The sequence below is a fragment of the Diorhabda carinulata genome, chromosome 9 (genome assembly GCF_026250575.1).
Source record: "Diorhabda carinulata isolate Delta chromosome 9, icDioCari1.1, whole genome shotgun sequence".
Taxonomy (NCBI): Eukaryota; Metazoa; Arthropoda; class Insecta; order Coleoptera; family Chrysomelidae; genus Diorhabda; species Diorhabda carinulata.
Genome location: NC_079468.1, coordinates 15,601,576 through 15,617,624, shown reverse-complemented (window position 1 = coordinate 15,617,624; position 16,049 = coordinate 15,601,576). Strand labels below are relative to the sequence as shown.

Sequence of the window (16,049 nt, the reverse complement as noted above, 5' to 3'; positions counted from 1 at the left end):
ATTTTGCACCAACGTATACAATCCAAAATGCGCCATCATGGTTTGATCTATGTAACTCTTGGACGAATCAAAATAGTAAGACGAGAGAAGAGATTAAAAGAGTCAGGTTAGGAAAATAATTAGAAGATATATGGAATGTTGATTACCTAGGAAGTAGAAAATTTTATGGAGCAATGAATAACAAACTTAGAAACATAGGAAAATCACAATCAAAAAAATTATAAAAGAAATATAGGAAATAATCATATGAGACCAGTTACAAGATCACTATAGTTATTTCTAATAAAAGACAATGAGATGAACATATCTAATTATTTATGTAGAAAAGAATAAGCAATATGAATACCTAGCTTGGAATTAAAGAAAAAATACGAAGAACGTGAAAGAATTTATAGTATAACAATAGAGATGCCAAATGAAACAAGGAAAGCTAGAATAATCAAAAGTGTGAAAAATTGAGAGAGAAGATCAATTCATTGTTATAGAAAAATGTTTCTGTGGCAAAATTATGCAAATGTATGATTTTCACAAAAAATTAATAGATAAAATGAAAATTTAGTAATTTTTATAAGGTTAGGTTATGTTAAATTAGGTTAAGTTAGGTTAGGTAAAGTTAAGATAGGTAAAGTTAGGTTAGGTTGTGCTGATGAAATGGCATTCCTACCAGTACAGACAATCCCAAATGGAGGGTGGTTTAGTGGGATGAAAGTCCCACACGAACTCTCAGTATTGCACAAGCTCGCTTAGAGGAAGGCATTAGCTTCCACCTTACCACTAGGGCAAAAAAAAGGTTGGGTTAGGTTAGGTTAGGTTAGGTTGAGTTAGAGACAGAAATGAAGGTAAACGAAAATAATTTTCTTAAATCAATTGTAATTAAATCTATAACTTTTACATTTGGAAATCTTTTTTAATTTTTTCTATAAATGAAATGAGTGGGTTCAAAATTACGACATTGTTGTCGCCGTGTATATTTCATGATTCTGACCACCCAATCTTCTGAAGGTACATGCCTATCGAAGAAGAATGCTCTCAGAGGTCTCCAGCTGGCCTCAATTCTTTGGGTATAAACCCCGCTATCAGAAACTGTACGTGCGTCAATCATCATGACTTTCCGCATGAAATAGATATTATAAATCGGTTTCTCGTATCATCAATAGTCTATGTATAGAGTTTCATGATGAGCGTCGTGGGGTGGCTTATCATACTCTTTCTAAGACATAGATAAATTATCAATTCATAGAGTTTCAATTTTTCTATGTTTAAAAGGTTTCCAATTTTTTTATAGAAGGCGGTAGCTACGCCGTTTGCGTTTATACTTGAGTCAACACAATTTTCAAAGAAATATCAGTAACATATCGAATATGTAACGTTACAAATTCCTTAGTTATCGAAAAAGAATTCGAAGTTATTGAACCATCTCAGTACCTTTCTGTTGAATGAGATATTTCATGATACTTGTTCAAAACAATAGTAATCATTTCAACAAATAAGTAATGTGAGCCATGTAAATGATAATCATGTTCGTAAATAGTTGTTTAAATTACAACAACTATCATTTCTTATCAGTAAAAGATTTATATATTTGAGAAGGAAACTTGACACTTTAGTTCTACTAAAAGTTACCAATTGTCATGCAAAAATATCAATAGCCTCTATTGTAGTTGGTTTTTCACTTGGTTAACAACTCCAGTATGCTACAAATAAGATGAGACTAATATATGTAAATTGACATATTATACGTCAGGGTATGAATTATAAAATACGAATGGTGTGTACGGAGAGCAAATAGAATAAAAAAAATGGCTTCAGCAACCGAGGATGAACCAGAACCCATCAAAAAAATTAGGAAAACCCTTAGTGAAATCAAAGAAGATATTTTAACAAAATTTGATGAAATAATGACGCAAACAAGAATCCAAATGGAAAATATCAATGAAGAAATGAGAGTTACTATTGAGGATTCGAAAAAGAAATTGGATGCCGACTTTATAGTAAAAGCGGATAAAATATATAGAGAAGCTCACAATAAGGTTTGGCCTAGTTAGTAGAAGTAGATTAACATAAGTAGTTATAATAAGTGAAAAATGTATTTACTTGAATTATTATCCAATATTATGAATCTCAACTGTCATCGCCAATTTTGATTAACCATCAGAAAATGATGGATAATAGTAAATTACACAGATTTACTCTGGTTTTTAAGTATCGACTATTTCTGATACGGCTTTATGATAGTGTTAAAAACTTTTTGTGCGCTTTTATAAATTTTGAGATAGATAACTATGTATACTTCATAAATCAGGAACAGAAAATGTTTGTATGATTAAAACAGATAAATCCAATAGACACAACAAGATCTACTGTCAGTAAACTGCAACAAAACGGCTGCAGTGAGAGATGTTCTTAGATGATGTCACAGAAAACATGCAACAACTAAAAACTAACCTTTAGTTATGGATGTAGGGTTTGAGGAAAGTCTATATTTGACTAATAACTGAACTAGGATTTTTAGAAGAATAATGTCAAAGCAATGTGATAGATACATAAATGTTATCTATTTACAATAAATCATGCGACTCTTAAAATTTTTCAATATATTTCATAACATCCTTGGCAGTTCAATTCTACCAATCTGAGAAGTTTTAGACTTGCTAATTACTACTTATCTAAATATTTATGTCAAATGATCATAAGGTTCATACGATAGAACGAGGCCATCTTCTGATAGAAAAATTATTGTATTGCTTCACCTCACGCGCATAGTGAAGTGGAGCTCTTATATTCATTAATGTTTTTTGAAATATTGTTATTGTCTGAAAGACGCAAATAAGGCAATTCATATATTAGAAAAACATTGAAAATAATTGTACTGATTTGGAAGATTTAAGGTATAACAACAAGGTATTACCAATAAGCTGAATTACTACAAACCATTGAATTTTCATTCAAAACGAAGAGCCGAAAATTTTGTAGTCTTCTTCTCCTTTTCTAGAATTCTTTATGCTCTTTCGAGCGCCAGAGTATTGGGGTTTTAGCTTTCATTCTCCTTCCATCCAGTTTTTCCGATCCTTTGCTACTTCATTCATCTGCTGTATTCTTTTCCTGTCCTGTCCTATTTGTTGTAGCTAAGTTTTCCTGGTTCTTCCTTTCCTCCTTTCCTTATATCTTTTTGCTTCTTCCACTTTTCTTATTAGACTTTTTACATATATGTAATACTCCTATATGGACAGTTTCTATAAGTGCAAGGTGTTCCGACTAAGTGAAACAAATATTGTATCGTTTTCCCTTTCTTGCTAGTGCTTCAGTTAGTTCTGCACATTTTTTGCGCGCATGAAGCATCGCAGTATAGATAAAGTGTCTGGACAAAGAGATAAAATGAATATTGTCGGAACGGAACGGTAGAGACGTTTTTTCCCATAAGAACTGTCCATATAGGAGTATTACATAAATGACTTTTTGGTGTTCCTCTCTTTACGTGTCCGTATCAGTTTAAACATCTTCAATTTTGTTTCCTATTAGTTCCTGTTGGAGCTCCTCTTAAATTACCTCACTGCTTATCTTATACATCTCCGTTTTCCATGCTGTTTTTTTCGCTTACTTAATCTCCTCTGCTACTATTCTACTGACATCTTTTTGTGTTCATTAAGCAAGTTTCACTTCCATATATTAACGTGTGTACAGTTGTATACATTTGTGTTTTTTCAGAAAATTGTCTCATTGAGAGCATAGAATATTTGATTTGCTGTTCTTACTCTTTTCACTATCTCTAATTCAATTTCTTCGTCTTCTAGGAGATATTCAGAAGTGGTCATTCTATCTATTCGTTGACCTTCTAATATTAAATCTTCTTCATATACTGATCTGTCTATTTTCACTGGTTCTAGGTTTCTGTAGCCAATTATTGTTTCAAAATTATAGTTCTTCCCTTTTATTGTTTTTATTCTTCTATCCATGACAAGTATAAATCGAAAAGGACTAAGGCTATCTCCTTGTTTCACTCTCATCTCCATCTTCGTCTCCGTCAATCTTCTTCCGTCTATTTGAACTTTCCCTCTCACATTTTCACTTTTGTTATCTATGTTATTTTTCTAGAGATTCCTATTTTCCTCATACTATTCCATATAACTTTTCTATTTATGTAGTCTATTATTCTAACCTGGTAGATATTGGTTATAATATTATCTCGAAGTGGACAAATATCAAATTTCTTGGATTTTTGGCTGGTATTCAAATGAAAGTAAGTATCGTATTGTAACAAATACATCATTTTTTCACTTGATACAATATTTCTACTCCCTTATTTCGATAAATCGTTCACAGTACCAATTTGGTTCACTTTATTCACTTCTTACAATTCTATAGGTTTTCGATAAGGATATGAATTATTGAATATATTACACTGGTTTTATCTACTTTCATCCCTATCAGCATTCAGTTAAACGATACTGTATAACTTTCAATAAGCACTAACATTATTGAAACTCAAAGTGTTATTGCAAATGTAGCTATAACTTTGACGTTATGACAAATATGAGACTCTAGAGCATTACGAAAAAAATATTCATATCTCAATTGAAAACTCTGTATATATAGAAATAAAACATATTATCTCTTTTTCATTTTTTATTTTATTTCATTTAACTCTTTTTTTACGGTGTTGAGTCTAATAAACATTTGAAATAATTGAGTCTCAGCTTTTGAAAATAATTTCATTTTTTAAAAACCGATGCTATTCAATACATCAAAAATATTTTTTCATCTAATGTTGAATACTCGAACTAATTTTTCTAGCCGATTGCGATGATCTTCTATAGCCACCACAATTTGTACTTCAATAAAAAGAATCACGCTCCTCACAAACACAGATAAAACTAATAAAAAAACTCCCCATCTCCTGCCTTCAAAGACTTGTATTTTAGGCCCTTTTATATCAAACACACACAAAAGAACACTGCCTCAATTTAATTTAGCAATAAGTAAATAAGCTTTTGTTGTAATTAAAAAATATCGAATTCGGTTGAGTGATATGTTTAAATGAAGCGTATATTTTGGTAAATAGTTTAAACGTTAAAAATTATAGGTAAAAGAAATCGAAGCTGAAACTGAAAGCCAACTTCAGGATCTTTGGAAATCTGCTTCAAGAATTATTATGAATACTGGTGCATCTCTCAATACAATGTTGAGAATTGAAAATATTGAAGCGTTCATAAAGGACCTAATCAATAATATGGAAAAAATGTTATCTGAATTATTAGAACATCTAAATATTCTCACCACTTATATCATCCAAGAACAGCAAATTTTCATCGAGAAATTGAAAATTAAAATGGAGCCTAGTAATTACATTGTAGTTTTCTTTTTAAAAGTATGGGTAGAATAGTTTTAAGCATCATGCTATAAATTTTCTGACTGCTATAAGTACATTTAAAATAATTCAAAAAAAATAGCAATGTATATTATAGACGAATCAATAATACTGAAAGTATAGGGGTTAGAGGTAAGGGGAACCATCTGAGCCACAGATAGTGTCCATCAAATCCAAGCTGGTCGTCAAGATATTTAAACTTCAATGCAGTTTTTGCTTTTTCAATAGCTAAGCATCTAAATTCAGGATCTGATAGTTGGATAGATCTATCAGCCAAACTTTTTATCACTAATCTTTTTTGTGACATAGGATGACACGAATTGAAGTTTAAATATCTTGAGGAATTTTTTATTCAAAAAGCAGAAGCTGCATTGAAAGAAAATAACTATCCGGAAAAAATGATAAATAACATATTCAAGAAAAGGATAAACAGATACTACAAACAATTAAAAAACAAAACAGAAACGAAACATCAACACATAAAACATTTTTCCGTACCATATGTACAAGGACATTCCCAATAATTATCAAATTATCACAATAAATATGATGTTAGTATAAGTCATAAAGGACATAATACATTATCCAAATATTTCACTAAATTAAAATCTAAAACACCAAAAAATAAAAGAAGTAATCTTATATATCAAGTGCCTTGTACTAATTGTTACGCTGTCTACATAGGGCAGACATCTCAGTATTTAGAAAATAGACTAAGAAGTCATCAATACGATAACAAAATAGAACTGCTTTAACGAATCATGAAATATCAAAAAAATATAAAATCAATTATAAAGATTCAAAAATTCTTAAAACGGAATTTAATACACGAAAATGTAAATTTTTAAAAATGGTTCTCAGTCATAAGAACGAAAAAGCTATAAATGATAAAAAAGACCTAAATAATTTAATTAAAATTCATAGCTCTATTATTAGAAACAGATAAAGAATACTTATAATAATAAAGGTTTTACATTCTGTGGGCTTAAAGAAAGATAATAACTTCGGCGTACTACTTGAGTTACATTTCATTTTACGTCCACTTGGACAACATTTCACTGAGCAAATTTTTCCCATAATGATTCTACTGTCTATCAAAAATTCTTACACATTCACATAAAGTAATTAACATTCAGCCATATCTCACAGTAGCTTTTCTAGGTTATATTTACAAAATTATTTTGGCCTACGTGATTAGTTTGGATTGTGTTTACCAATACTCAATTAACGACTCTAGTTATTTGAAATATTAAATTTTCCAACACTGCATACGTCACTCTATCTAAAATAACCAAGTTCATATGGTATCTCGTCGGACAGGAGCGCCATCCTGGTCAAAGCTAAGCCCCCATATGAGATGGTCCACCTAACCTCTACCCTCCACATTAGTTCTTTTTTATTTATATCCGGATCCCATTACTTTAAAAAAGTCATTAACCTCTGATAATTGTATGAGAAATCGAAGCAATTTCTAAGTTGATACGTTAGTATTTTCTGGTGGTGTTTAAATATGAAGTATTAAGGCAGTGGAGGTATATGAGAAATAAATATGTGTCATGAATTTTGTCACATTTGGATTAAGCTATTCAATTTTCTAAGTGCGGTACTGAATATAGTCGTTAAAAATAATAAATAGGTCACGATAATTATTGATATCGTATTTTGCGCACTAATCCAAAATGTAATAAACAGATACGACACTTATTCAGAAAATATGAAAGGTTTCCATCTGACGTATAGCTCGGTAGCTGCGTGCACGGCATATTAGTAGGTGTTTAGAAATTACAATGAAATTTTGCATATTGGGCATTCAATATTCAAATTTAAAATATGCTCTATAATTGACGATCTTGCCAGTAGTAAAGCGTTGTTTGATATACTGTTTTTAGCAGCTTAAAAACCGAAACCTGTGTAAGTTCATCGGCAAAAGTGTATAAACTGTACAAAAAGAAAGAATAAATGAAAGTTTCTTCCGGAAATAGTAGTTCTTTTTAAAATGATTGAACTAACGTTCACGATGTTCACTACAGTCCTGAAATACGACATAGTGATTTTCATTTCTTTCCTGGGATGAACAAATCATAGCATTTAGATCTTTGACGACAAGGAGAAATTACAAGTACTGAGTTGCTGAATTCGTAGAATGCAAAAATCTACGACTAGAGTTGTCAAGTTGCTACATTGGCCGAGAAAGTGGCTAAACATTTAAATTGAATTGACGTCAAAACGCTCTTGAAAGTCTATATTTCCTTGGCTGCTTTTATGGATTGAAAAAGAATCGAAAAAAAAATTACCCCGCTTTTACGGTGCGATTCTTCTAATAAATATGGAGTTATTTCAATTGTAGTTGAAGTTTTCCCAAGATTTCCTTTTGTTAAAAGATCGATGTGAATTTGTTTGATGATTATGAATAAAATTAAAATCAGACTTAAGCATAAATAAGTTTTTCCTTGTACTTCGTTCCCTATTTTTTTTTCCAAAAAGTTCTTCACTATCTAAATATCTTCCGTATTTTTGACTTATGAAATAAATAAATTCCCGCTTCTTCAAGATTCGTAGCTAGTTAAATAACTTAATCCACAACTTTGGAAAAATTATTTATTAACATAAAATATAAATAAACAAAGTGGTTTCAAATAACTTGACTACCGTTCTCGATGGATGTTACTATTATATCTGGCCCTATGCCGGTTTATTCTCTCTTAAATACTGATTCTATTCTAAAGAAAGGTTATAATTGATAATATTTATGGTCGTCACGTCACATTAAGAAAATAAGTAATTTGGTAAGTAAATGGAACTTCAAGTGTCTAAGGTACATGTGGAATCGCTTATGAAGACATTGAGAACGGTCACTCTACAATAAATCTTACAATATAAAACGAATTCAATAGTAAGTAGGATTTATGATTCTTCACAGTCACAGTAATATTAAACAGAAAATTAAGTAAATGGAGCATAAAATAAGAGACATATGGTAAACAGATCTAAAATGGTTCTCTTCAGGAGTGGTGAGATAATTAGCTCATTTCCTTTCCGCGATATCTATCAATTAAGATGGAAATTCTCAAGTGGAATGTGAACATATGAAACAAAAAAATCGATGGTTGGAGCTAGTAGAAGAATAATTTTCACTTGTCTACTCAAATTCTCATCCAATCTTTTTCAAGTCACACTAAAGAAATTTTATTTTATCGATCCAACTCGAGTTCTTGTCGATTGGTAATCTTGACATAAGTATTCTTTCCACGGTATTGTCTTCGAATGTGTGATACAATATACGAGGTCTGGCTATTAAATAACGAGACTGGTTACGGAATAGAATTTTATTATAAAAGATATTCTACATTCGAATTCTCCACTTCAATATATTTTCCTCCCCTCGCCACACACCTCTCCAAACGTTTTTTCCATTGATCTAAGCAGTGGTGGAGGTTTTCTTTGGTGAGTGCCTTTAGAAGCTCTGTAGTTTTTTGCTTTAACGCTTCCATCGTCTCAAATCTCAGATCATTTTCTAACCTTTCAAGTAAATCTGAGCAGACCCGTTGACGCGAGAGCTTTTGGTCAGGAGTCAGATTTTTTGGCACCATCTTCGCACGGAGTTTTGTCATGTGTAATTTCTCGCGTAAAATGTTTCAAATCGTTTCTTTATCGGTGTTTACAGCCTTGACAATCATCCGGATGCTCATTCGACCATCTGCACGCACAATTTTGTTAATTTTGGTCACTGTTTCCGGAATTGAAACAGTCACAGGGCGACCTGGGCGCCGGTCATCTTCAGTGCTCTCTCCGCTCCCAGTAAAGTGCTTACACCACTCAAAAACACGCGTACGAGATAGAGAATTGTCCCCATAGGCCTCTTGCAACAATTTATAGCACTCAGTCGGAGTTTCTATATAATACACTAGAAAATCTGTATTATTACATATTGTGGGTTCTGAGTCTAGGACATAAGTGACGCTAAATATTTTGAGATACGTGAAAAGCAGCAGTTTTTTGAGAAATTTGTTCTATTTATGTTCAGAGTGATCTCCGCCTACATCATTGCATCTTTATGATCGAAGCTTACATAACTTGGAAGTATGAATAAATTAATTCGACATTAATTCATCATCCGCCGTTAAATATGGACCAGATAGATGTTTCTTTAAAAATTTTAACTGTATGTTGTGCAGTGTATGACAATGTATTAACGAGACGTAAAATTACCCCCGAAAATTGACTGACTCAAAACCTGCAGATAAAAATTTTGTGATGTACCAGTTTACTGTAACTGTACGCGTTGACCTTCGAGACTAATTGCTTTTACTAATTCTGTACTATCATAGAAAACTGAATACGTAACTTTCTTGAGAGATCTTTGCTGTTTCGTCATTGTTGGCGTTGGTGAATCAACACATGGTTCTCCTTACGTGTGGGAATATCAGAAAATGGTATATATATTTCATAACCTGTTAATTTTAGACAGAATACGATGTCCGCCATTATTCAACATTCCAATAATTTCTCGCGCAATTATTACTTTCTCTGCCTTTTGGAAATCTTTAAATGTAGGTGGCTTCTAACAAATAAAAATTATATTCACATGTAAAAATTTTATTGAGAAATTGACTTTACTATTACGGACTTAACGCCATATTATATTTTAATCTCTTAATAGGTGCTTTAACGAATACACACTTGTGAATAACCTGAAGTGAGTTAAATCAGTGCTCATTTAATCTCATTAATGTCTCCACTTTTCATAACATAAAAAACTCTAATTGAGAGATTCTTCTTCAAGAATCAGCGCAACTATAAGAAACTCAAAATTTCATCATAAGATCTTGAGTTTTCCGCTACTTTTTCGTATTCCATAGTTTGTTGAACTTAAAATAAAATCATCCGACATCAGTCTGGTAAATGCAAATGCGAGTGAAAATTCTCGACCTATATTTCTATTTTCTTTGATATGTAAATTCCGTTTCATACGCCTGTCTATAAAAATGCACAAATATTTCATCGATAACCATTCCGGTGTCATTCATTTGTGTCCTTTTATGTAAATGAGCGTATTCCAGGTGGATATTGAATAAAAATGTTTTAAAATAACTCAAAGTTCATCCATCTCTGATGATTGAATCTCTACAATGTTTCTATGAACTCTGAACTACTATTCATATCATCTTTATAATATACAAGCCTATATTGACCCATAAAGTTCCTCAAAATTAAAAGTTTTCATTGACTTTAGTCTTGATAATGACCTTTATATACTAACTATAGCCACAGAAATAGCACAAACAACATCATTATTTAATCTTTACCGGATTTCTGTCACTACTAATTTATATATACCACTAACCCATATGCACATCGCATAATTATTATTAATAATGTTTTTCTCCGGCCTCAAAAAAGGCTTCTGTTTCAGTAATAACTTCCTCATTGATGCACAATTTTTCATTTGAAAACAGTTAATAGTCGCGGGGACTAGATTTGAGAGTTATGGTGATTACGATTGCGATTCGGTGCAATAATGTGCAGTTATACTTATTCACTAATTCACTAATTGTCTTTGAACAGTTTGAACACATCATTTCAAAGCATAAAGACCATAACCTTGCCATTCTGCTAGCAGTCCATACATTGGCCCCAAAACTAGTTTAAATTCAACGTTCAGCGCGTGTCTAATTATGGAAAAACTATAAAATATTTAAATTTTTTGTAGAAGAAAATCAAGCGGAAAGATCCCATTCTAGTTACCTGTAATTTTGATTTTTTTAATCTGAAATTTGAATAAAACGTATTTTTTATGAATTAATTTCTCAAAATTTGAAAGATAAATCAAAAATTTACTATTACAGTTCTCTAGTTTATTTTTTTTTTCTTTTGGATAATGTAAAATTTACAACATTTAAAAGAAGTTTATTCGATTATCAGTCAACTCCCACACCTCTGCAATAGCATTAAAATTCCTCAATAGATAGAGATACAATTGGCTTTGTGCGGGATAAATAAATTTGTCCCGTCCAGAAGCGACCGATTAATTCAGGGCTGGCCTAAATTTAAGGTGATAGTTTTAGAAATCAGATATTATGCTGTCATTGATATTATGTGGATTTAATAATTTAATCTAGTTTAACCTGGTAAAATTATTATTGGGAATCAGATATTCCAAAATGAATAAGTAATTATAATTTGTATGGATATAATATTTATTTTAGGATCTTTGTTGAATGAGTATTTACGAGTATATTTATTTCTAGGTAAACTATTCTCATGTTGGAGCCCCCAAACTTGAACGACGGGGCTTAGCTTGGGCTAAGGCTGGGAAACCTGCCCTTGTCAAACCAATAATGGCCCAAGCCTGGTTTAAGTTTGGGTAACTTTGCCCCGGCCATTCTATAGTCAGCCAAGGTTGGCTGAACTCGATGTAACCTTACCTCGGCTATCCCATATTCACTCAAGCCTGGATGAGCTCTGGTAATCCGACCTTTGTTATTCTAAAGTTTTGTTCTAATATTTTATTCATAAGTATCTTAACATTCAAAGTAATAATTTTTTATGAATAAAATTCTTTTATGCATAAAAGACAATAAAAAATAGAATAATAAAACATAGGGTAATTTCTTTATATGTTTAATTATTCAACTAATACTTTTATGTACATTAATTAGTAGAGTGCGTTGATAGAAATTTGTCTTAAAACTAACATAATTTTATTAACAATATATTAAAAATCTATTTTTACGAGCAGCCAGCCTGGTCCAGGCTTGCAAACCAAGCGAGGGACATTTTTATCATCCCAGAGTCCCACCAAGTCTGGGCCAATAATGGCTTCCAAGCTAGGGTCAGAATTGTACATACCTAGGCCTATTCCTAGACTTGGGTCCAATTTTATCATATTTTTTAAATAATTCTTATGCCGCACAAACTGCAAACTTCAGTAACCTATTAATGACGAATTAATAGTTGTCAACTGATTAAGATCTACCAGAGTAGAAACGATCATAGCATATGACTACGACCCGAATAACTCGAACAGTTACCGAACAGCAATGAACGTGATCCGGATTACTTTCCGAACATTCAGATCATGATCGGGTTAACCCGGTCATAATTTCCGAAAAGTCCTCATCAGCGCAGTGCCGAAATTTGTTGTAAAATATTTAAAACTGAAAAATTCCGAAGAATATACCGGACATGGCCAAAAGTGTGCCTATGCACCAACCATGTTATGTTGGTGGAAAGCGGTGCTGATTTACTCAGTGTGAAAAAATGTGAAGGATGGCGTCCTTTCAAAATAACAGAAGGATATATGTTATTATTAATACCAACGATTCCTAAATATTTTAGTTATGTTGCTGTTTTCAGAATTATGTTATAAATAAATAATTGTTTTTATTTATAATTAATTTCAATTGTTTTATTTAGAGCACGAGAGAAAAACGCAGATCGGGAAAATTTTCCGTGCGTTGTTCTAAAAATGCCAACTTTATGAATTTGTCAAAACAGATAAAAACAAGATATTTCCAGCTAAGTTTAATAAAAAAACATGAATTATTTAAAGCAAAGAAGCACAAGTTTTTAGATAAGATAATAACTGAACAAAAGACTTAGATAGAGAAGGTTGCCTTAAGATATGAAGCTGATAACGTGATACGTTGTAAGTAACGATTATAGGTGAAGTATCCGAAAGAAAAAAAAGGAACTGGAGGAAGTTGTGACGGAAAAATTACTAACAATACAAAGAAAAGTCAAATGTTTCATGTAACAAATCTCTGTATTCGGAAAAACCATTCGAAAAAACTATAAAGAAAACAATATACGAAGCATTAAGAAACTGAGGATATAACTAGAAACAGGAAATATAAAACAGTGTAGATTCGAGTTACAAAATCGATCAAATCACAAGAGAAATTTGTACGTTCCAGTTAGAGATTAGTGCTTAGAAAATATCGTGTCAGCGCACCAAATTTAAAAAATATCGTGTATCTAACACAAAAAACTCTGTTCCACGAAATATGTAAACAATGATAAATTTCACTTTCACCAATCAGATTCATAGAGAAATTTAATATTTGAGATGACGTAATAAGTACGTGTCCTTCTCAAAGGTGAATGAAAGCGGTTGCTACTAGACTTCCACGTTGAACGAAAACAATAATTCGAGTCCTTAATGGGACACTTGGGACAAAAGTGATATTTGGTGCTATATTCTGTTTAAAGGAATCGAGTAACATATTTCTGTGTTAGACGGACAGAGCTTCGCCCATAGACACATTTGCTAAAAATAAATCTACCTCTGCCTAGGTTAACATCTGGAATAAACGTTCTCGTGAGCAGATACTTTAGAAAATTATTAAGAACTTCATAAACTGTAACCCACCCTCGTTGGCTTTATAAAGCAGTTTTATTGTGGCATAAAACATTTCAATTTATGTTCTGCCTCGAGCTACACATAAGCTTTAAAAGAATAAATTCACTTGAGAAATAGAATATACGGCATATTCAAACCAAGTTGCGATAATTTGGAATTTATAACATTTGTTTATAATGAATTTCACTTTATACAGTTTTGCTGCAAAGGTAAAAACAACAAATGTGACAAAGCGGCACGAATTATATATCCGGATTTACTGTATTGTGCTTATCATGGAAAATCATGTAAATGTAGAAATATTTCTGGGAAACATACTCGGAATTTTGAGTTCACATTGTTTTCATAGAAACTAATGTTTTGAAAAGTTAAAAATGGAGTATATAGCATAAACATTGAAATAATGTACAACAATATCAAGCAAAAATTCTAATTCATTCGTACAGATTTGAATATACAACTTCGCATTTTGTCGTATCGTAATTCCTTTATATGCAGTGTTCATAAATCAAGACTATAAAAATAGAACTTCCTATTTCCATTATAGAGCTATTATCATTTATTTTTAATTTCGCACAATGATGCACAACCTAAATAAGAAAAAAGATGGCGCTAACTAAGTCTAGATTTTGGATAAGACATACACTTTCCAACTATTGTAAACTATTTTTCAACAAAACTGGAAAATAACTACAAATAAACTTTCCACTGTTTGGGGTTGTGTTCTATTCTGCCTCAATGTTTATTACAACTAGAGCGTTACTTTGAGTGAGATTTGAAAATGAACCGGAAATCAGTAGATAAAACATCAAAGTCCTTTTTAACAAAGTTTGTTTTCTCAAACTTCATCAATTAATGAAATAATATAATGCATCCACTAATTCACAAACAGGAAAACTAAATTGAGTAATGAAACCAAAGATATTTTATACAGAGTGAAACACATTAATAAAATACATTAACAGACACTTTTCTAGAAAATCATGTTCCAAATTATTCTAAAATGACATACTGACAAATGGTAGTGTCTATCATTACTAAATTATGCCACCTTCAAGTAAGAGTAGCGATCCTCCAACATTAAAACTGAAAACATAGGGACTTGTTATATTTCATTTGAAATGTCTCATCTTTCTCTCTAATGAACTGTTACAGTTTTCAAATTTCTTCCATAATTTAATCAGAAAATCAAGTTTTTCAGCAGAGAAAATTTGTTACTTATCTAGTAAGAAAATAGTACAGCATTTGTCCAAAATAGAGGACTGCAACAATTGGTATAGCCGTAGTCTTTACGTTTATGAAGGCTGTACTGTATTTTCTAATTCAAAGGAAATTATTATTTATAGTCTTAAAGAATTTTTCAACTGATAACATATTTCTATGAATTGTCGCATTTGAATTTGATAATGATACATCACACAACATTTACAGTTCAACCATTTTGTGAACTTCTAATCCTCAAAGATGTTTGTCAAGTTAACACAAATCTGGTCTTTTTATTTCATATTGCTCATAGTTTTGAAACAATTTATATAGTAAACGGCAGGAACAGGAAAACGGTATGTTACATAGTTGGCTATTATTCATTGTAAGCAACATGAACAGCGTATATGATAAAAGTTTCTTTTGCTGGCTGGAACCAACTTAATATAGCTTTTCTCAGGATAAGTTACTTGCCAAACTAACGGTCTAGTGACCAAAAGTTCTCCCCCATCATACTGGTGTTTTTGTGGATCTTGTAAAGATTTTTTATCACTTTGATGTATTGCTGGAAACGCTCAATAACATCTTTCAAATCATCTCAGAATTAATCAGTGACTTTTCAAAATACGAACTTTCAGGCTTATCAAACATCATTTTTAACTTTATCTTCTAACATATTAGCTGTAATAGTAGCATTTAATGACCTGCCTAACGAAAGAGAGGTACAGCTGCTCTGGATTCCTGGACATATGGTATTGAGGGGCACTGAAATTGCCAACGAATTGACCAGGCTTATAGCCACTCAGCCTACAGTGAGAATTTCTCACTCGTGGATTCAAGAACACCTTAAGCTGTGGGAGAGGGAAGAAGCCATATTGCAGATAAGTAGATGAAAGGCAAATATTCTGGTAGGTCTAATATCAGGGTACATGGAACTCGGCAGAACCGCACACCCGGACTACCGATTCTGTGGAACACATCCTCTGCGATTATTAAGCTCCTATCAATACAATAAATAATGTCCTGGGGTTTGACCTAGCGGGAAAGCCTTGCTTTAAAACCAGCGGAGCCTGGAGGATTCTCCAATATTAAGATAGAGTGAGGGTGATAAAGTGGATG

General features: G+C 31.9%; 2 protein-coding genes across 7 annotated transcripts in view; one reads left to right on the top strand and one right to left on the bottom strand.

Annotated features, from left to right (window-relative positions):
* Nucleotides 1–16,049, bottom strand: part of LOC130898025 (FMRFamide receptor) — a 398,483-nt gene that overhangs the window by 321,138 nt on the left and 61,296 nt on the right. The window lies entirely within an intron of this gene.
* On the top strand, nt 1,688–15,823 carry LOC130898142 (uncharacterized). Its single transcript, XM_057807210.1, has 5 exons — nt 1,688–2,030; nt 5,081–5,365; nt 11,614–11,729; nt 13,924–13,936; nt 15,569–15,823. Exons 1-5 carry the CDS (start codon nt 1,800–1,802, stop codon nt 15,821–15,823), a joined length of 900 nt encoding a protein of 299 aa, XP_057663193.1. The 5' UTR covers nt 1,688–1,799.

Bases quoted from the DNA above. Each gene is read 5' to 3' on its own strand.
- LOC130898142 (XM_057807210.1), top strand. From the start codon at position 1,800: ATGGCTTCAGCAACCGAGGATGAACCAGAACCCATCAAAAAAATTAGG. The intron at 2,031-5,080 runs GTTTGGCCTAGT...TAAAAATTATAG, and splicing joins ATAGAGAAGCTCACAATAAG to GTAAAAGAAATCGAAGCTGA. The intron at 5,366-11,613 runs GTATGGGTAGAA...ATTTATTTCTAG, and splicing joins TTGTAGTTTTCTTTTTAAAA to GTAAACTATTCTCATGTTGG.